Here is a 21,201-nt window from a genome sequence, read left to right as displayed (position 1 = left end):
TAAAGGTCTTTTTATCGTTTAAATTATGTGCACGTGGGTATGTGCACCTGCATGCCGATGCCCACAGAGACTATAGGTGTGAGATTCCGTGGAGCTGGAGTTACAGGAGGGTGTGAGCTCGTGGGCGTGGGTGCTGGGAACAGAATTCACATTCTATGCAAGAGAAGCACGCTCTCTTAACAGCTGAGCTGTCTCTCCAGACCCCGGACATGGTTCTTGATGGATGGTAATCTAATAGAGGAAGACCAAGGGAGCATTTGGAGGGAAACTTGTACAATGCCAACCTCAGCTATTTGAACGTGACCAAAATGTGCACATTCACACACACATATATTATACACACATACAATCATACGTTTTTAATTTAAAAAAAAAAAAAACTTCTGGAATGGAATGTCAGTGAAGGAATCTCAGTCAAGAGCCAAGAGGTAGGTAAAGGTGGGTCGAGGGAAAGAAAACAAGCAAGCCAGACTGCACAGCATCTCACTTAATCCTTAGGCCAGTTCTGAGAGGCAGGTAACACTGGCTCCACCTTCCTGATAAGGCCTGGAGGCCCTCAGAGTTTATATCCACTATGTGAAGCTACAAGATAAGGTTGAGCCCAGTATCAATAGTGGTTTTTATACACAGAGATCACTTACTGGACATTTAACTGTGTGTGTGTGTGTGTGTGTGTGTGCGCGCGCGCGCGCGCGTGTGTGCTTTTGTGTCCGCGCGTATGTGCGCACGTATGTCTTAACTAGATTTCCATTGGTGTGATAAACAGCAAAACCAAAAGCAGCTTGGGGAGGAAAGAGATTATTTCAGCTTACAGCTGCAGTCCATAATGAGGGGAGGTCAGGGCAGGAACCTGGAGGCAGGAGCTGATGCAGACGCCATGGAGGGGTGCTGCTTACAGGCTTGGACCTCCTAGCTTGCTCTGCCTGTTTTCCTATGCAACCCAGGACCACCTGCCCAGTCTGGCACCACCTACAATGGCCTGGACTCTCCTACAGCAACCATTAACCATGAAAACAGCCCACAAGACTGCCTCCAGGCCAACCTTATGGATAAACTTTCCCAACTGAAGTTTCCTCTTCTCAGATGACTCTAGCTAACCAACACATGTATATGTGTGATCTACTTTATACACACTAAGCATACAAAAATTCTTCCTTTTCCTTCATTCCTTCCTTTTTTAATTTTTTGAGAGAGTCTAATTATATAGCCCAGGCTAGCCTTAAACTCACTATGTAGCCCAGGTTGCTTCCAAATTCAAATCTACAATCCTCTTGCCATGCCTGCCTTATAGAGCAAACCCTATCCTTAATTATTCTAATTTATGAATGGGAAAATAGATATTCATGAAGACTGAGTGATCTTCCTAGGATCACAAGGCTTGTGAGTAGCCAAGAAGGACTTGAACCCAGGGCAGAGCCTAAAGCCGTGTTCTGTGTCCATTTAAACCACATCTACAGTGACTCAGAAATAAGCAGGTTTATTCTGTGTGGAACACAGATGCCCTCCCAGCATCTCTTGCCACACGGGAAACCAGTGTCTATTGAGTTCCAGCAGTGTGGAGCCCTCAGCTCACTGTCATGCTTCCTTCAGAAAGTGCCCTACCCATGGGGGCAGCACGTTCTCTCTTTAAAGGTCCTCAAACGCCCACAGTGTGCCACTTATTGCCCCAGACATTATCATTGCAGGACGTCTAAAGCAAAGAGAATGAATGGAGGTGATGGAATTGCCTTTCTGACTCATTCTGTCTGTCAGGAAAGAGAATGGTACTCAGATGGGCTCTTTGTCTGCTCGGATGCACAGCAAAAGGGTGGTTACCCCAGTCTACCTGAACCATGGCCAAAACGAAGAAGGGGTTCTTGAGACAGTGAATGCCAAGGGTTAGACCAAAAAGCACCCTGCAACCTAGTGGTGAGAACGGTGCTTTTGCTTAGCGGGGTCACAGTCTTGTCTATCTCGTCTGCAAGCAGCCTCTCAAAGCATTCATGTGGTGTGACCAGGAAGGGTCTACCTGTCCTCTACAATACCTACAACAGAGACTGGGCTAGGCTACTCACTAGTAATTATCTTCAGGAAGAAGATTTGTTGTTGTTGTTGTTGTTCAAGACAGGGTTTCTCTGTGTAGCCCTGGCTGTCCTGGAACTCTGTCTGTAGACCAGGCTGGCCTTGAACTCACAGAAATCCGCCTAGCGCTGCCTCCTGGGGGCTGGGATTAAAGGCATGCCTCATCACTGCCCAGCTAAAGCACTGAATACTGAATTATTAGCATCCAGTCATCGATGTGGTATTCCCTTTTGTATGCTGTGAATACCATTGGTTAATAAAGAAACTGCCTTGCCCTGTTGATAGGGCAGAACTTAGGTAGGCAGGGAAAACTAAACTGAATGCTGGGAGAAAAAAAGACAGAGTCAGAGAGAGAAGCCATGCAGCCCACCGTAACTTTAGTTGGTAGGCCACAACCTCATGGTAATGCACAGATTAATGGATGGGTTAAACTGAGATGTAAGAGTTAGCCAATAAGAAGCTAGAGCTAATGGGCCAAGCAGTGATTTAAATAATACAGTTTCTGTGTGGTTATTTCGGGGCTGAGCAGCCAGGAACCAGCAAGAGGCCTCCCTTCAACAAGTCACATTACACATGATGAGCAACATCAGTTTGCTAGCTTGTTTCGCTGCTCTTCTCGGTGCTAAGGAGGGACCCCAGGGCTCTGCAGATGACATGCGCCTGCTCCAAGATGGAACCACACCCCCAGCACATACACACCACCTTCTAATGAACTGATGTGTGTTCTGTCTACTCATGCTCCTAGTGAGTCTAGATTAACTTGAAGTGTGATGTGGGTGACCTGGAGATAGCAAACAATCCCATTGCTAACAGATATACTTTTTGCCACAGGGAGGGATGATAACAGATTCGCCGCTTTCTCATCCTGCCTCTGATGATGTCTGCTCCACTGAAGAGCTGAGAGCTTGAAGAAAGGAAAGACAGCCCTGGCCCCATCCACTCTGCCTCTGCCGAGGACATCAGCTCTACAGAACGTGTGCCCCGCCTCTCCGCAGTGCACCGCTCACCTTTGCCGCTGACTGCAGGGCCCATCTTGTACCTCTGGCATCCTCCACAATCCCACAGTCCCGGCTCTGTCCATTCAGGCATTCGTAAAGGTTTCTTTTGGAAGATCAGAGGAAATGGATGGGGGAGCATTTCTGTAAGAAATAGCGAAGAGGCAAAACAAACGGACCGTTTGAGGCAAGGGAGAAAAGGCTGACGCAAAAAAAATTACTGAAGAGGATGGACGATCCCAAAAAATGACTACTAGGCTGGGGTCATGCTAAGGCATGCCTCTGGATCATTCCTCTTTCTCTTCTGAGTGCGAGCCGGGGGAGAGGGATCCTGGATGTTCTTGTTCTGAAGCAGAGGATCAGACCTACTCCACATTCTGGGCTTATAACCTGGTCTGTTTCAAAAGGATCTGAAGGGGTAGAGCCCACACTTGTGGTTAGATTACCTTCGTTGGCAATGAGTGGCAGCAAAGGCATTGCGTAATGCCGGGGGTCATCTCCACTGCTCTGAAGTCAGACCTCATGCAATGGTGAAGGAGGAAACAGGTAACAAACAGGTATTATAAGGGACTAACCAATAAACTTGCCTAGAAAAGGTTAAGTTACACAAAAGTAAGATTTAGTGCCAAGCAGTCTAGAGATGACCCTGGCAGGCGGTGCTAAGCGAACCCAGTGTGAACCCGCTGCCTCTTATCAAGATCATAGTTCTGCCAGGCAGACGGAGCGGCCCTGGCTAATAGCTGCTCGGGAAAAGCAGTCCTGGCCTGTCTCGGAATAACTATGACAATATTTTCATATTCTCAATCTCCCCATATTTCCAAACAGCCAAACCTTGAAATTTCTGTCTCTGCAAAACATGTTTAATTATTCAAAGTGTAACTTGGGGCTGACGAACTGCACAGGCTGATTAGGGGGAGGGTGATTCTGTTCATGGCTGGGCCCTTTTTGTGCGCTAGCCAGAACTGGTGTGTGTCATTATAAAAGTTTTTTCTTCATTAGTGTCTAAGCTCTTGGAGTGATTCCCAGGAGAAGACGCAGTACTATTATAACAGTGTGACAATATTTGGGGGCTGAGTTTGAGTAGAACTCTCACATCTCCGTGGTAATAAAAATGAACGCAATGTTTATTGAACATCTACCCAGCCCTTTCAACAGATGGGGAAACCGAGGCTCAGAGAGAAGTGTTCCTACATACATATGTCTAAACAGATGCTCCATGCCAAGTTCATCTACACACCTGCTAACCTTCCCACTTCATGTCTACGTTTTCTTTCTTTTTTTTTTAATTCCCAAGCAGTCAGTGCATTTTATTTATTTATTTATTATGTATACAATATTCTGTGTGTATGCCTACAGGCCAGAAGAGGGCATCAGACCCCATTACAGATGGTTGTGAGCCACCATGTGTTTGCTGGGAATTGAACTCAGGATCTTTGGAAGAGCAGGCAATGCTCTTAACCGCTGAGCCATCTCTCCAGCCCCCTTCTATGTTTGTCTTATATGTGACATAACCTGAAGCAGATTGTCCTGTAGAACAGGGTGGTGCTGTGTGAAATCTGGTCAAGTTCTGACTACCTACGAGTATAACCATATAACTCAACTCTTTACCGGTCTATATTTGATACGTGCCCCAGGACGTAGCCGCAATGAGGACCTAACTTGATACCTATGTACCCAGGCCACAAAACAAGATTCCTCTGACCTGAAGTTGAAACGACCCACCTGGGCAACTGGCTTCTGCAGCCGGCTCTCTGCAAGTCACCCATACATGTCTCGATCTTATCCTTTGATGTCTGTAAATAAGCAGGCAAAACAACTTCGGTGCAGCTCCCTGAAGGGGTTGGAGCTCCACCCAAGTCTCTCAGATGCCTTGAGTTGCTCCTGTTCAAGTCATTTGAAACCAAACAGCCTGAAGAATGGACATCCCTGGCCTCACCCTCAGCTCTCAGACGGTGCTCTCACACCATCTAGAAGGGGAACCAGCCCCCGGTGTGACTGCGCACACACACATTTAAGAAGGAAATGCTAACAAGCCTCCAAAAACGGTGGCAAATTGTAAGACGCAAATGCATAAATGACTCAAACCCAATTCTGGAAATTCAGCACCCTTACCTCTTGTGGCTCAGAATAAAACAGTATTAATAACAGGCCAGACAGTGTAACAGTCCCCAAAATGAGGTCAGGAGGGAGAACGGTTACATAGATGGACGTGGTTAAGAGGCCACAGATTCTAATAAGAGTGTCTGATTCTGTAGTTCAATCTTCTTTTAAAATTGACCTTTTTTCTCTATTTCTAATGTATTTAACGTCTTCAAATTTTTCACCCATTAGAGAAAGATATTAGAAATGTCTCATATTGAACCCAAAAGATGGCTCAGTGGGTAAGAGCAAATTTACCACCAATAGACTGAAACTTAACTAAAAAGAAAGAGGAAAGAGCCAGCTCCCACAAGCTCTTGACTTCCACACCTGCCTATACATGTGCACATCACACACACACACACACACACACACACACACACACTGCTGCCATATTGTCCCATACCAACAGACTGTAGAGATAAACGTCGTATAAATTCTTCTTTTTTTTTTTTTTAAATCCAGATCTTCTGAGGTTTACCAAGGGCACAAAAATCATAGTTAAAAAGGATGAGTACATTCTTGCATTCAACAGCACAGTAGGGCAACTGTAACTACCTGCAACTTACTGTGTATCTCAGGATAGGTAGGGAAACCAGGTATGGGGGTGCATGCAGGTAAGGGGAGCACGTGAGAGGGAGGAGGAGGAGGATCAGGAGTTAAAGATCATATGTGAGGAACTTAAGGTCAAACTGAGTTATGGGAGACCCTGCCCCCACACAAAGAAATGATAACTGTCAATCCTGAATCCCCCCCAACACCACGAAGAAAGGAGCATCCTGATCATCACACATCATACACACCTGTTCAAATGGTACACCGTACCCTATGGGTAGATGTACAAGATTGTGCATCAGTTGTTTATGTGAATGGGTGTTTTGCCCTAATATATGTCTGTGTACCATGTGTATGCCTGGTGTGTTCAGAGGTCAGAAGAGGGCATCTGATCCCCTGGGACTGGAGTTACAGACAGTTGTGAGCCACCATGTGGATGCTGGGAATCAAACCCAGGTCCTCTGGAAGAACAGTCAATGCTCTTAACCACTGAGCCATCTCTCCAGCCCGAACTATGTGTCAATTTTAAAAGAATAAAAAGTAAAAGGTAATATTACCACGTTTTAAGGAAAAAAACCGGATTTACATCTGCAGGAACACGGATGCCTGGCCTTGGATACTGGTCCATATCCACTTCCTTCTGGGAAAGAAATTCCATTATTACACTGATACCACCGGGGTCTCCGAATGTCTGCTGCCAGGGTTACTATTTCATGGCCTTGTCAGCAGAACCCCATCCTGTTCCTCTCCACCTGCCTGTACTCTCCCACCCCCGATTCACTCTAAAATATAATTTAGGAGAGAAAATTCTTGACATCTTCTTCAGTTATTTTCATCTTAAAATTTCTCTGACAGTCAACGGTCCATTTATTCTTTCATAAGACACTTGTCTTTGAGGATGCTGTTTGCCTAGTGCATTTATGTCTTTAAGGATGCCCCCTTAATGCAGAAAGCCATAACGCTTTAAGTGTCTGAGACAGGAAGAACTATGAGCATACTTGCTCTCACACAAGGAAGACACAGCTGCCATTCATGCCCCCATCAGCTTCATTTCCCTCAGTCTTTGTCTTAGCGGCTTGCATTCCTAGAACAAGATACCCGAGATCGACGGAAAAGAGGAGATGCTGAAGTAGGTGGGGTGGTGCGTGCCTGTAGTCCCAGCACTTGGGAAGCCGTGGCACGAGGATCCTGAGTTCAAGGCCAGCTTGATCTATATAATGAGAGTCTAACTCTCCCCTATCCTTTGGTTGATGGTTTCGGGGCTCCTGGTTCCTGGTTGGTTGGCTCCATCACTTTAGGCTTACAGCAAAGCAGAGAAGATGGCAGGTAAAGCCCATCACCTTAGGCAATGAGAGGAGAGGGTGAAGTTCCAGCGGATACATCAGGAGTACGTCCCCAGTGGCCTAACTTGCTTCCACCAGGCCCCACCTCCTAAAGTTTCCACTGCCTGCCAGGGGTATCGTGGGGCTGGACTCCACGCTGTCAACACGTAGGCCATTGGAGGATATTCAAGATCCAAACGATAGGGATCCTCATGACAATCAGACCAGACATGTACTATTCATGCTACCACCTCACAAATGAAGAAACAAAGACCTGGGGAATTTACATAGAGATCACATAGCTAGTGAGTAGCCAACCAGACCCATTTCATTCCAAAGTCCTGCCTCCCTGCATTGCTATTCTCCCAAGGTTTTGTACAATAAATGTGAAGTAAAAACTCAATGACTCCTACTAGAGTTCTGGCAGAGGTGAGAAATGAGAGAGGGAAGCAGGGGACTTAGTAGCTTTCAGGGGGTGAGAAGTCTGTGTGGTTTCGATTTTTTGGAAAAAAAAAAGTCTCACTGTGTAATAGCCTGGCTGTCTTAGAACTCGCTCTGTACACCAGGCTGGCCTCAAACTCACAGAGATCCGTTGCCTCTGCCTCCCTAGTGCTAGGATTAAAGGTGTGCACCACCACCCAGCATTGTCTGTGTTTTTAAGTTCCTATTAGAGGGAGATTCATGGTAATTCTCAGAGACTGTTAACTGAGCAGATTGAGTGTCAGACCCCAACAGTGCTGATTTTCTCTGGGTTTGTATCCCAATCCTCCAGCTTTCCTAGTTTCAGTTTATGATGCTGTTTTAAGATGCTGATCAAATGCTAGCTGGGGAGGGAAGGGCTCCTTTCGATTTACAACTTATAGCCCATCACTGAGGGAAGTCAGGGCAGGAACTCAAGGCAGGAGCCCAGAGGCAGAAACTGAAGCAGAGGACACAGACAAATACTGTTTGTCAGCTTGCTTGGCCGGCTTTTCATACAATCCGGAATGACTGGCTCAAGGGTGGCATCACCCTTAGTGAGCCAGGCCATCCCACATCATCCCACAGTACGAAGAAGGCATTTTCTCAATTGGTCTCAATTGGGTCGAGTTGACAAAACAAACCAGGACACCTAGTGTGAAGCCTTCCCTGGCAGTACTTCTTAATCTTTCTGTTTGGAATTCTGGAAGCTTCTTTCAGGGAGTCTGAAGACTGAAAAGCACCTCCATTCTGGGGTCTACCGCACCTTGTGGTGTGGAGAGGAGCTCTGTGGGTAGGGCAGACAACAGCAGACTGCCCACAGCAGGAGTGGAACCCGGTGCCTGGATGAGTTTTCATCTACCACTTGTGTGCCTGGACATTCATGGCTTTGATCTCTCTGTGTGTGAAATGGGAACGATACAGGAGCATATCTCACAGGAGAAACGGTGGATAGAAAATGCTTTGTTTGAGCTGGAGAGATGGCTCCGAGGTTAAGAGGATTGAGTTCAATTCCCAGCAACCACATGGTGGCTCACAACCATCCACAGTGAGATCTGTTGCCCTCATCTGGCAAGTAGGCAAACGTGCAGACAGAACACTCCATACATAATAAATAAATCTAAAACATTGCTTTGTTTTTTGCAGAACTAGGGATTGAGCCTAGCATCCCGCACACACTAGCCAAGCACTCTACAGCTGAGCTCTGTCTCCAGCCTGTTCCTAGGCTCTAGTTTACTCTCTATTGCTGGAACAAAATATTGATGGGAGGCAACTTGAGGAGGAAGTTTGTGTCGTATGTATGTGTTGTGTGCACATGAGTCTGCAGGTACACGTCTGTGCACAAGCCTGCAGAGGCTAGAGCAGGATATCACATGTCTTCCTCTGTCACTTGAGACAGGCTCTCCCACTGAGCCAGGAGCTCGCTGTTTAGTCTAGACCAGCAAATTCTCAGGATCTGCCTCCCTGTGCTGGGATTACAGGCACACACAACCAAGCCCAGCTTTTTAATGTGAGTGCCGGGGATTCAAACTCAGGTCCTTGTGCCTGCAGAGCAAGCATTTTTACCCACTGAGCTATCTCCAAGCCATACTTTTTATTTTGATACAAGGTCTTGCTAAGCTGTGCAAAGCTGGTCTTGAACTTACCATTCCAGAGGATCCAGTGCCTTCTTCTGACTTACACAGTGACAAGGCATGCAAGTGATGCACAGACATACACACAGACAAAACCTTCACACACATAGTAAAACAGTAAAAATAATTAAAAACTTATTTAGATTACTTTTTATTTTTTATTTTTTCTTTTTTTTTTTTTTTTTTGGTTTTTTGAGACAGGGTTTCTCTGTAGCTTTTTTAGAGCCTGTCCTGGAATTAGATTACTTTTTAAAAAGAGAGCTAGTTTCCTGGCATAGCTCATTTATCTCACTGTGAGCATCCTCACTCCCTAGAGTAGATTATGTCCTCCTTCTGCATTTGACATCCTTCACCATGCAAGACCTGAAGACCTTCAGAAATTGATGCAGGCCTCACAGTCTACAAACGTCCACCAGCATTGACTCAGAAATCCTTAGAACCGTTGCAAGCATTACACAGCGGACTCATGTCTCCCCCTAGTGGATGGGAAAGAATATGACTAGCTACATTCCTTTTCTTTCTTTTTGAGACAGGGTCTCACACAGACGGCCTGGCTAGCCTCAAACTTGCTAGGTAAACCGGGATAGCCTTGAACTCACAAGGATCTGCCTGTGTCTGCCTCCTACGTGCTGCAATTAAACATGTGTTCCACCGTGCCCAGTTTCAAGTCGCTATTGGTTTAAATCACTTTGGGATGAGTGTGACCCATTGAAAATCCATCTCCAAGAGCAGGGCAAAAAGGAGGCTAATTAATTAGGCAAAGTGGCTGACGCTCAAATCGTCCTGGCAATGACTGAGCTGTGGAAGGGGTTGGCAACCAGCCGCCTGAAGATTAAGCAAACCTTTAGGGCCAGAAGTCTGAGATCCCAGGCAGAGAGCTAAGGGTCCTAATATCTCAGGCCTGGAGGGCCCTGCCACTAGAGGGCGCCACTTACCACTGCTTTTGCCTGCCTACTGCCACCGCAGTTGACAGACACTGGAGAAAAGGAAAGGTTCCAGAGACTGGCCTTTGAAGAAGTTCTCTTTGCCTTCCTGCCATTTCTATACAGGTAAAGCAAATGAACCCATAGCCAGCTAGCAGGTATAAATATATAACACTTTCATTGCAGGTATAGAAAATGTTGGTCAGGATGTCACCAAAGGGAGACTAGAACGTGACATTAAAAACAACATCTCATTTAGCATCTAGTATGAGGAACTTCTAAATTTGACCAACCCTGAAGCTCATGGTTGCCATAAAATCTGCCCTTCCATCTTCTACTTGCTGCCTTTGGTGTGCCCTGATCTGTCCTCATGGTTGCTCATCCAAGAGAGCCATGAATGTGCCATGCAGGGTCACATTCAACTGTAAGTTCAGTAGGAAAAACTGAACTCTTTCTTGTATCTTTGGAGGCAATGAAAGCTTTCCCATCAGCTCTCCTGAACACTTCTGTGTCTCAGGCAAAACTGCCTGGGCTGAGGGAATGGATAGCTCAGTTAGCTTGTATAGCCAGCTCAGAGCACAGGACCACAAAGCAGTGTGGGATTCTAAACAAACAGAGCACAGCAGGGAGAAAGAAAGGGGCTGCTGAGAAAGGAACCAAGAGTGTCACCACGGTTAGAAAACTTCCTTGAGACCCAACCAGGACCGACCCTTCAGGCTTCATTTGAAGCTGGTCATGGTGGCACCAGCCTGTAATCTGTAATCTGTATTCAGCCTGTAACCATAACACTTAGAAGCAGAAACAGGAGTGCTGTTGCCAGTTCAAGGCCAATAGTGAGTTCCAAACTAGCTGAGGTTATATAAATGAGACTCTGTCACACAAATAAGTCCCCCAAAACTGAGAGTTGTGTCTCTCACACACCTATGATCCCAGAACTTAAGATGTGGTGGCAGGAAGATCCATTCAAGGCTGCAAGGTATGCGCCAGGCATGGTGGCACACACCTTTAATCCCTGTACATGGGAGGTAGAGACAAGATGATTCCTGCAATTTCCAGGCCAGCCTGGTCTACATAGTGAGTTTCAGAACAGTCAGGGCAATGTTATGAGACCCTGTCTCAAAAGCAAAAGAAAGACGTTCAAGGCTAGCCTTGGACTACAGAAGGAGTTCAAGGCCATCTCTAGCTACATGAGATCCTGCCTCACAAAGCAGAAAAAACAAGGTTCTGGAGAGCTGGCCCATGGCTAAGAGCAGATATTGCTTTTGGAGAGTACCTGGGTTGATTCTCAACACCCACATCAGGCAGCTCAAAAGTGCCAGTAACTCCAGCCTCAGGGTATCTGTGGATCAGATGCCCTCTTCTGGCCTCCAAGGGCATCTGCATGCAGACACACATACCTCCACACAGACACGCCCCCATGCACACAATTAAGAATGAAGACAGAGGCTGAAGAGATGGCTCAGCAGTTTAGAGAACTTACCGCCCTTGCAGAAGACCCAGGTTTGGTCCCTGGCACCATCATACTAGCTGACAACACTTATAACTCAGTTCCAGGAGATCCAATGCCCTCTTATGACTTTCTCTGGTGTTGCAATCATGTTATACAAATACATATACTCAGACACAATCTATACACGTAGAGTAAATAACTGTTTTAAGATAAATTCACAAACACACACACACACCACACACACACAACGACTGGTAAGATAGATGGATTTCTGCAATTTTGAGGCCAGCTGGTCTATACAGTCAATTCTAGACCAGCCTAGACTACATGAGATTCTGTCACAAAGGAAAAAAATAAAAAATAAAAACCACCGAAACGGCTCCAGAGGACTCACTGGAACCTCAAGACAATAAAGAACCAAGTGAGGTGTACCAGGTGTAAAGTTAGCATCACACATATGGCGGTGATAGCTAACACACACCTATAAAAAGCCTATTTCAAAGGGTAAAATGATGAGCTTTTCTCTCAAGGCTTCCAGGGAACTCTCCCATCTAGTGTCCTCATGTGCCGCACCAGTGCCAGACACAGCAAGAGCCCGTACAGCTTTCCCTCCTGCCCAGGTCCTTAAAAGTTCTTAATAGAAGCCAGGCTGTGGTGTCACACGCCTTTAATCCCAGCACTTGGGAGGCAGAGGCAGGCGGATCTCTGTGAGTCTGAGAACAGACTGGTCTACAATAACTAGTTCCAGGACAGCCAGAGCTACACGAAGAAACCCTGTCTCAAAAAAACAAAAATAACAACCAAAGTTCTTAGTAGATACAATTTAAAACGGCATATTCATTTCAAATTTTCATCAACAGTGCATACAAATTACTTTATTCCATCCGTCTGCCCTGCTCCTGTTCCGATGTCCCTGGTCATTTTCCTGCAAATCCCTCATCCACCCTTCCCTGCAAAATGAAGCCCCCTCTCTCTCTGCATAGCAGAGTCTTACTCATGGCTCTCTAAAATTGTGTCTACCAACAGACACAATTGTGTGCTTAGAAGGGTTAAGGATGCTAAATAACAGAGGTGTTAACTTGCAGGTTGATTTCAAAATCATTACAGAACCTCATAGGGGGTTGGCAAATGATACCAATCAAAATTATACAAAAATTCTGGAGGGGCCAATGGCTAAGGAGGTGACGAGCTCTATTACCGCCAACTGTGGCCACCAGAGTTTATCTCTCAGAACCCACAAGGTGGAGGGAGAGAAATGACGTCAGCAATTATATTATCCTCTGACCTCCACAAGCTCTGGATACCCACACTCGTCTATATACACACACATGAAATAAAGAAAATGCCTTCTTAAAAAAAGAAACCTTGCCTGTTTTTATTGGCCTGTTTATCTTTCTGTTTGCTTTTGGTTTGTTGTTGTTGTTTTTCAAGATAGGGTTTTTCTGTGTAGCTCTAGCTTTTCTGGAATGCTGTAGACCACGTTGGCCTCGAACTCACAGAGATCCACCTGTCTCTTCTTCCTGAGTTCTGGGATTAGAGGCCTGTATCCCCACTGCCTGGCAAAAAAAAAAAAAAAAAAAAAAAAAAAAATTATATTTTTGTTTTATGTGTATATGTGATTGTCTATATGCTTGTATGTGCTCCATGTGTGTGCCTAGTGCCTGTGGAGGCCAGAAGAAAACGATGAACCACCACAATCTGGACTTACATATATATTAAAAGAAATGAAGTGGGTATTGTGGCACACCTTGCCTCTCATACTTGTAATACTTGGAAAGAAAGCAATCTCTGAGTTTGAAGCCAGCTTGGTCTACAAAGTGAGTTCCTGGCCAGCCAGGGTTACATAGTAAGAACCTGTCTCAAAAACAAAAACAAAAAACAAATAAACAAAGACCATATTAGGGTAGGTGTGCAGTAGTTAGAATTTGGTAAGCTATCATAAAATTACTAATCTTCGTGAGAAACTCTGAAAGTATTAAATCTGTGCATTTTAAATCTTTGCACAGCTGAGTACAGGTGTAGCTAACTTAGGGGAAGCTTGCACGCGGAGCACGCGCAGAACTATTTGCCAACACTGCAAAGTTCTGGAAACCCTCCCAGATCTTCGCATTTAGAGCCGGAACCCAGTCTTGCTGAACCATTGAGAGACAGGAGGATGTCGCCCCCACCTGTCACCTGCTCCTACCCTGGGCACAGCAGCAAAGTCACGGAAGTCCTCCGCCTGCCGCCGCAGAGACCAGCACACCTCCCAAAAGAGCAACCCCGCCCCGACCCCGCCTGGTACCACCCCCGCGCCTTGATTGGCGTCACACCGTTTACTGTGCGCGCAAGCGCAGCACCGCCAGCGCGAGCTCGGTAGAGGTCGCCTACTTTTCTGAACTGATGGGAGCTGTAAGACCTCTAGTTTGGTCGACCCCGCAAGGCAAATTCTGTGCAGGAAGGTGGCCCTGGCCTAGGTGGCCACTTCGGTATTCTGAACCGCAGGCAAGGACATTGGGTAGGATCCCTCCTTGTGGAAGGGAACACTTAAAGGTAAAGGCCAGGGCAAGGTGATGGAGGAGAATTGTGGGTGATCCCCGGAGCCTCATAACTCCTGCTTTGGCCACTGAAGAACAGAGCTGAAGTAGACTATGTCTTGGGGCTGTGCCCTCTAGCTCAGGTGCTTGTAGTACTGCAAACTCCAGTAAGTGCAGAAAATTGTCAGAATGGTTGAGGCTACCCACAACCCCATCATCAGAACTCGGAGATCCAGGCCACACTTATTGTCTTAATTTTGAGATAAAGTTTAGATTCTAAGTAGCTCCAGCCCTTGGGTTACCAAGCCGTTCACGACAGGCGTTCCGCAAAAACCAAGCACAACCCTCTGAGTTTCTCGCCGTGTTTATTTTTCTGTAGGAGACCCACTTCCTCAAACCCGAGTTCTCCATCTCTTTACGTCTGGCCCTAGAGCCGCTGAGAAAATTCAAGCTTTCTAGTTGACATCTCCCTGTCAAACACCAAAAGAGATCTGAACCGATGGATGGGATAGCCATACTTGGGCTATGGTTGAGCGTTTGGATAATATGCACTTGGTACAATTATGACCAAAACCACTGTAAAATAGTAAATGTATTTTCATAGAATATGTACATAATGTGTAGGCATGGCATTGCCTGCTCCTAAAGCATACACGTGGTCAATTTTAATGGATGCTAAATAGTGGCTTCAAAATGTCCAATCACCGAACCTGACTATATTAGGTTCCAAGGCAAAAGAGGATTGAGGTTGTTGATAAACTGACCTTAAAACAAGATAGTCTAGTCAGCCCTAGGGATGTAGTTCGGGAGTAGAGCACTTGCCCAGCATGTAAATACAAAAAGTCAAAAATGGGAGCGTAATTCTGGGCTGTGCGAGTGGTCTGATTTGAGGAATTGGAGAAGCACATACGAGAACCAGAGAAATGGTAGCATGACAGAGGGGGCTTTAAAATGAAGGGAGGAGCTGGGCGTGGCAGCACGCGGCTTTAATCCGGGTGCTCAGGAGGCAGGGGCAGGCAGATCTCTGTGAGTTTGAAGCCAGCCTGGTTTATAGAGCAAGTTCCAGGACAGCATCTATAACTCCAGCGTCAGAGGATCTGACGTCTTCTGGCCTCCACGGGCAGTGCACACATATGATGCACATACATACATACAGGCAGGACTCTCATAAAAATACAAATAAATCTTAAAAGTAATAAAAATGAAGGAAGACCATGAGTCAAGGATATGAGGAAGCCAGGCCTAGTGGCATGGCCTGTAATCCCAGCAGTCAGAATATGTGATCAGGTGTGATTGTGAATTTGAATCCAGTCTGAGCTACTTGCATGCTCCTGTCTCAAGGGAGAGAAAAAAAGAAGCCGCCTCTAGAAATAGGAAAGGCTATGAGTGTGAAGCCGTCCTGGGCTACAGAGTGAGACCCTTGCTCAAAACACAAATGTAAATGAATGCAGTCACTAGTAAGTGGGAAATGAGCCTACATTAGGGAGACACTATTCAATGCTAGGACAATAGCCGCAATATAGTCTACTGTCCGTTCTGTTTACAAGAACTCTCCTACCCCTCAGTATGTCATATCTGATAGCCATATGCCCAGTTAAATAAGATAGACTGGGTGGTGGTGGTGGTGGCAGCACACGCCTTTAATCCCAGCATCAGGAGGCAGAGGCAGATGGATCTCTGTGAGTTCGAGGCCAGCCTGGTCTACAGAACGAGTTCCAGTACAAGCTCCAAAGCTACAGAGAAACCTGTCTCAAAAAAACAAACAAACAAAAAGAGATCCAATTAAGAGAATATAACATTATCTGCTTTTCTAAGGGGGGTTGTTATTCAGTAAATCATTCCTTCAAGACATGGGCTATTGACTGTGATGATAAATATTGCAGTTAAGAACATGTTTATGATTCATATCCTGCCTAAAATACTGTCGGTAAAGGAAATTTGATAATTATAGTGTATCACCAGTGACAATCAAGACTGAGCCAGAAATAAATATGAGGAAAGATCATCACAAAGTAAAGGCAAACACCAAACACAGGAGAGAAGAGATTGTAGGTGAAACTTTCCCAGTGCGTTTTATTCACAAGGTAGCTATTGTCACGGTGCCGTAAGAACCTATGTAAGTTCTTAACAGCAAGTAGAGGCTGAACGTGCTCACTTGTCCTGTCTGGTCTCACAGTGAGAAGCTGCCTTTACCCTGTTGGAGATTTCATAAACTTGGATCACAAGCTTCAGCTGATTAATGGCCTCCTTGTCTGCTGTTTTCATGTTCAATCCCAACATCTTCATAATGGTTTCTCGAAAGTCAGCAAGCTGTAAGAAACCACCAAGAAAATCAATACGTCATTGCTGTGAGTCACCCACTCACTGTGGACGATGAAATTGGCACAGACTGAAATGTAATTCTATGAAACGTTTCTTTAATGCAATACATCCCGTGGGCAGGAGTGGGGGTGGGGGATGGGGAGATGGTCAGAGGGTCTTGTCCTACACCTAAGCTAGGCTTGGATTCACCTTCTCCCTCTGTCTCCCAAATGCTGCAATTACAGCCAGGCTCATACCATGCCTAGGTACAGCGGTGTTTTCAAAATAGAAAAATCCATTCGATTACAGGACTTCTTCATTATTCTCTCTCTCCCCTCTCTCTCTCTCCTCTCTCTCTCTCTCTCTCTCTCTCTCTCTCTCTCTCTCTCTCTCTCTCTCTCTCTCTCTCTCTCTTTCTCTCTCTCTCAGATTTTTGAGACAGGGTTTCTCTGTGTAACAGCCCTAACTGTCCTAGAACTAGCTCTTGTAGACCAGGCTGGCCTCGAACTCACAGAGATCCATCTGCTTCTGCTGGGATTAAAGGCGTGCACCACCACCACCCGGCTATTATCTCTTTTTCATTTTGTACTTCTGTACATTAAACCTAATTTTATTACTACTGACATTTCATTCCTAATGTAATGACTTTTTTACTTTTATTCATTTGCACATGCCTGTGTGCATGTGGGGGTCAGAGGACATCTTTCGGGGGTTCAGTTCTCTGCTTCTACCGTGTGGGTCCCAGGGCTTGAACACAGGCTGGCAAGGTTGGCGGCAAGCACCTTTACCCCGCTGAGCCATCGTGCCAGCGTATTTTTTTATATTTGTCCTATGCTCAGTCTAGCCCAAAACTCCTGGGCTCAGGTGACCCGTGTGCCTCCATCTCCTGCCCTGGGTACTTCTGTCGTGTGCTCCTGGGTGTGACAAACTGCCTTTGGGGCTTCTGATTCGCTTAATGATGACAGCAGCCTTCAACGCCCATCTCCCCATCTGTACTCCAAAGGAAAAAGAAACCAACGAGGACAGTGAACGAAAAATCACCCACAAAGCCAACTGAAGGAAAGTTAACGGCTTTCACTTCATATGTGAGGGGGACATGAATTTCCTGAACCAGCAGAGGCAGCTCCAGAGGGAGGGGAACTCGATGTGATGGTGTGGCACAGAGACAGCCTTAGTCCCTGGACACAATGTTGCTAACACGCCTGAGACCTGGGGGATTGGCACACTGACCAGTGGGAGATGAAAGGAAAGAGGGCTGGACACATATGAGACCAGAGATGGCAGTTCTAGAAGACAAGATTTCAGAGGGGAGGCTGCAGAGTCTCTGCAAGGTCGCAGAAAAGAGGAACGACAGACAGACCTAAGGGAATATACGGAAAGAGAGTACTGCAGAAGGAGATAGCACGTAAACCCTCCACCTCCAAATAAAAGACTTCAAGAAACCACGTGTCCCTGTAACACCAGCTGCAGCTCAAGGCCTGATTAGGCTACAGAAGGCGTTCAAGCCCAGCTCAGGCAACTAAGTAAGATCCTGTCTCAAAAGGATGAGTTTAAGGGGCAGGGTTCAGAGTTTGGTGTGCTTTTCTAGCATCTGAGAGGCCCTGCATCAGTACCAGTACCCAAAAGAAGAAACAAAAAGGGAGAAAACTAAAACATGCACCTTGCTTTCCCAACAGAAGAGGGCAGTGTTCAGCTAAAATAATCATCTAGTCTAGTAACCTGGTAAGTGCTCCAAAGCAGGAAGATGGAAAGATGGGGCAAACAAATACAAGGACTTTAACGTGAATAAGGGGCTGGAGAGACTGCTCAGCGCTTACAAGCACATATTCCTCTTTCAGACGACCAGAGTTCAAGTCCCAAACTGCATGCCAGGTGGCTACCAGTCACCTGCGACTGATCAGGGACGCTGGCCTCTGAGAACGCCACACACGCAGCACATGCTCACACAGACATACTCGTGATTAGGAACAAAGCAATCTTTAAAAAAATATAAAGTGGATAAATAAATAACAAGTTACATGGAACTACCTTAGGACAAAAACGGAAAGACAGTATTGTCTGACTTGTTCAGGTGATAAAATGCACTCCTGCCACAGAACCGAAATATCAAACTACATGTTTCTCAGTGGCCGTGTTCCCTGTCATATGGGAGAAAACAGCTGCTAGCAAAACAGACACCGAGAAGAGAAGAAGGAAGGCCTTGTGAGGGGTTAGGTGCTGATTACGGTGTCCGGGGACACATCTGGCCTTGTAAGAGACTCAGTAGTCCAAATCATCTCTGATGCCATTAGCCAAAATGTCCCTTTTTGTCAAAGTTAGCTAAAGTCTAAGTTGAGGTGAGTGTTGATCACGTCAATGAAATCTGTTTTTAACCTAGCTGTAAGAGACCTCTTGCTCTCGTCCTGAGACGCCCTTCAGTGCGATCCTGGTGGTGGTGGAGGGCTCAGGAGGGCCTGGGGCTGGCACCTGGCAGACCTTCTCCTTCTCCGCTCTCACTGCCTGCGCTGCCGAGTCTGATGCGGTTTTCAGGTTGTCTGTTTTGGCTGCCGAGTCTGATGCGGTTTTCAGGTTGTCTGTTTGGCAGCGGTCTTCTCTTTCACTGCTTTCAACTTTTGTTACAGATGCCTGAGCCTCTCATTGTCTTGTCCTGTGTGAGGAAAAAAAGGGAAGGGGAAGGAAGGAGGAAAATGTGCTTAGATCTGGAAGTAACAGACTGGTCAGCTCAACTTTGTGTTGGGGCAGGGTCTCACGACAGAGTCCTGTCTGGAACTTGGTAAATAGACCCAGCTAGCCTTGAATTTGCAGAGATCTTCCTGCCTCTACTTCCCTAACACTGGGATTAAAGACTTGTGATACCATTCCTGGCTCACGTGCCTTAAAAAAAAACTTCATAAAAATACATGGAAAGCAAATCTTACCAGTTTTTTAAATTAAGAGTCTCCTTCTTCACTTTAATATTCACTAATAACCTACTTCTCCTACCAGTTTTATATACTGAAATGGAATTTAAAGAGGTCTAACAGATTATGTCTTCCATGATATTATACTCTATGTTAACCTAATATTAAAACAGAAAATAACCGATTCTGCAGCAGAGAAATATCCTGATAAACCGCCTAGCAGTTTATTGCCCATCTGGTCAGTTTAGTACATGTTTGACTTTAGATACAATACAACTAACTCTTGAAATAGTATAGAAGCTAGGAGGCCCCAAGCAGAAGAAAAAAATAGTTAAAAACAAAACAATCTATTAACCCAATAAGGCACCATAGTAAAAGCTGAGTGTGCACACTTGTGACCTCAGCAATTCACAGGCTGAGGCAGGAAGATCAGAGTTCTAGACCAGCCTGAGCTTTTAGTGAAATCCTTTCTCAAACACCAGAGGAAAACCAAACGAAGGCATTGGAGAGATGACCCAGCCAATACGAGTGCTTACAGCTCTTGCAGAGGACCTGGGACTGGTTCCTATAACCCACATCAGGCTGCTCACAACCTCCTGTAACTCTAGCTCCAAGGGACCCAAGGTCCCCTTGAGCTCTGTGTCAGCTGGGTGCGTATTGAACACACAAACTCATACAGGTGCATGCACATAAAATAAAAATATATAAATAAAGCTTTAAAAACAAAAAGCAAATGGTTTATGGTTGTGATGATTTGACAAGTAGTTACTTGAGAAATAGTGAGCTATGCATGGGTTTCCACAGGATTAACAATATTTTGTCTGGGGGTTTCGCAGACATCCAATTTATTGTCCTATAGCAGTGGTTTTCAACCTTAGGATTGCATACCCTCTAGGGGTCGAAGGACAGGGGTTGTCTAAGACCATGAGAAAACACAGATATATATGTTACAATTAAACAGTAGCAAAGTTGCAGTTAAGAACTAACAACAAAACAATGTTAGAGTCACCACAACACGAGGAACTGTATTAAAGGGTCGAAGCATTAGGAAGGTTGAGAACCACTGGGTTATAGGCTTTAATATTATTTTGCATGTATACAAAAACATTTTAATTGTGCATGCATTTGTGCCTGCCTGTGTGTGTGTGTGTATGTGTGTGTGTGTGTGTGCACATGTGTGTGCGTGTGCGCATGCCACAGCACTGTAAATGACCTAGCGGGAATGAAGCTGTTCTAAGGAGATAATGTTTTTTCTCAATTGATTACCAGACTATTCAAGCAATGACCCCCAAAGAAATGGGGCTTTGCACAGAAACCTCATGCTGGGGAGAAGGAAAAGTCACCAGCCAGAGGGAAACTTGTCTGTTAGGAGGAAATTTTACAAAATTCAAACAACTTGTCAGACCAATTTACGGGATGAGACTGAGTCCCAGACAATGATGGGTCAATGATAGGGAAGACCTCACCTTGACCAGGAATGTTCAAACTAAATGTGGATGTTTAAATTGTGATCTCATTTCAAGTCCCCAAAGATGGACTTGGGGCATTCACTGGATCTCTTCGTCTTTCTTCACAATGTGACCAAACTGAATAAATCTCTTTTTTTTTTTTTTTGCTTTCCACTAATAATTTGGCCCTTTAAAAATATATGTACATATATATATATATATACATGTATATATATATGTGTGTGTGTGTGTATTTTTTATTTAAGGTGTCTAGGTGTTTTGCCTGCATGTATGTCTATGTACCATGTGCATGCAGTGCCTGAGAGGTGAGAAGATGGTCAGGTTGGATCCCCTGGAACTGGAGTTAGAGATGGTTCTTAGCCATCGGATGGGTGCTTGGCATTGATCCTGAATCCTCTGGAAGAGAAGCCAGTGCTCTTAACCCCTGAGCCATTTCTCCAGACCCCTAACTTGGTTCTTTCTTTTGGCTTAGTGAGT

At 45.5% G+C, this 21,201-nt stretch overlaps 2 protein-coding genes across 2 annotated transcripts in view; both read right to left on the bottom strand.

The window, feature by feature from the left end:
• Positions 1-13,779, bottom strand: part of Esr2 (estrogen receptor 2) — a 66,181-nt gene extending 52,402 nt beyond the window's left edge. Inside the window, exon 1 of the mRNA XM_038338212.1 lies at positions 13,724-13,779. The gene's annotated coding sequence lies outside the window, so the exon portion shown is untranslated. The remainder of the gene's footprint in view (positions 1-13,723) is intronic.
• Positions 13,780-16,205: 2,426 nt separating this feature from the next.
• The window catches only part of LOC119819905 (coiled-coil domain-containing protein 170-like), a 31,281-nt gene continuing 26,285 nt past the window's right edge, over positions 16,206-21,201 (bottom strand). The window contains exons 8-11 of the mRNA XM_042055408.1: positions 21,007-21,120; positions 18,943-18,964; positions 18,744-18,904; positions 16,206-16,364 (exon numbers count right to left, since the gene is read on the bottom strand). Coding sequence (XP_041911342.1) covers positions 16,206-16,364; positions 18,744-18,904; positions 18,943-18,964; positions 21,007-21,120 — 456 coding nt within the window. The remainder of the gene's footprint in view (positions 16,365-18,743; positions 18,905-18,942; positions 18,965-21,006; positions 21,121-21,201) is intronic.

Source organism: Arvicola amphibius, chromosome 7 (assembly GCF_903992535.2).
Source record: "Arvicola amphibius chromosome 7, mArvAmp1.2, whole genome shotgun sequence".
Taxonomy (NCBI): domain Eukaryota; kingdom Metazoa; phylum Chordata; class Mammalia; order Rodentia; family Cricetidae; genus Arvicola; species Arvicola amphibius.
This window is presented reverse-complemented; position numbering and strand designations above follow the sequence as displayed.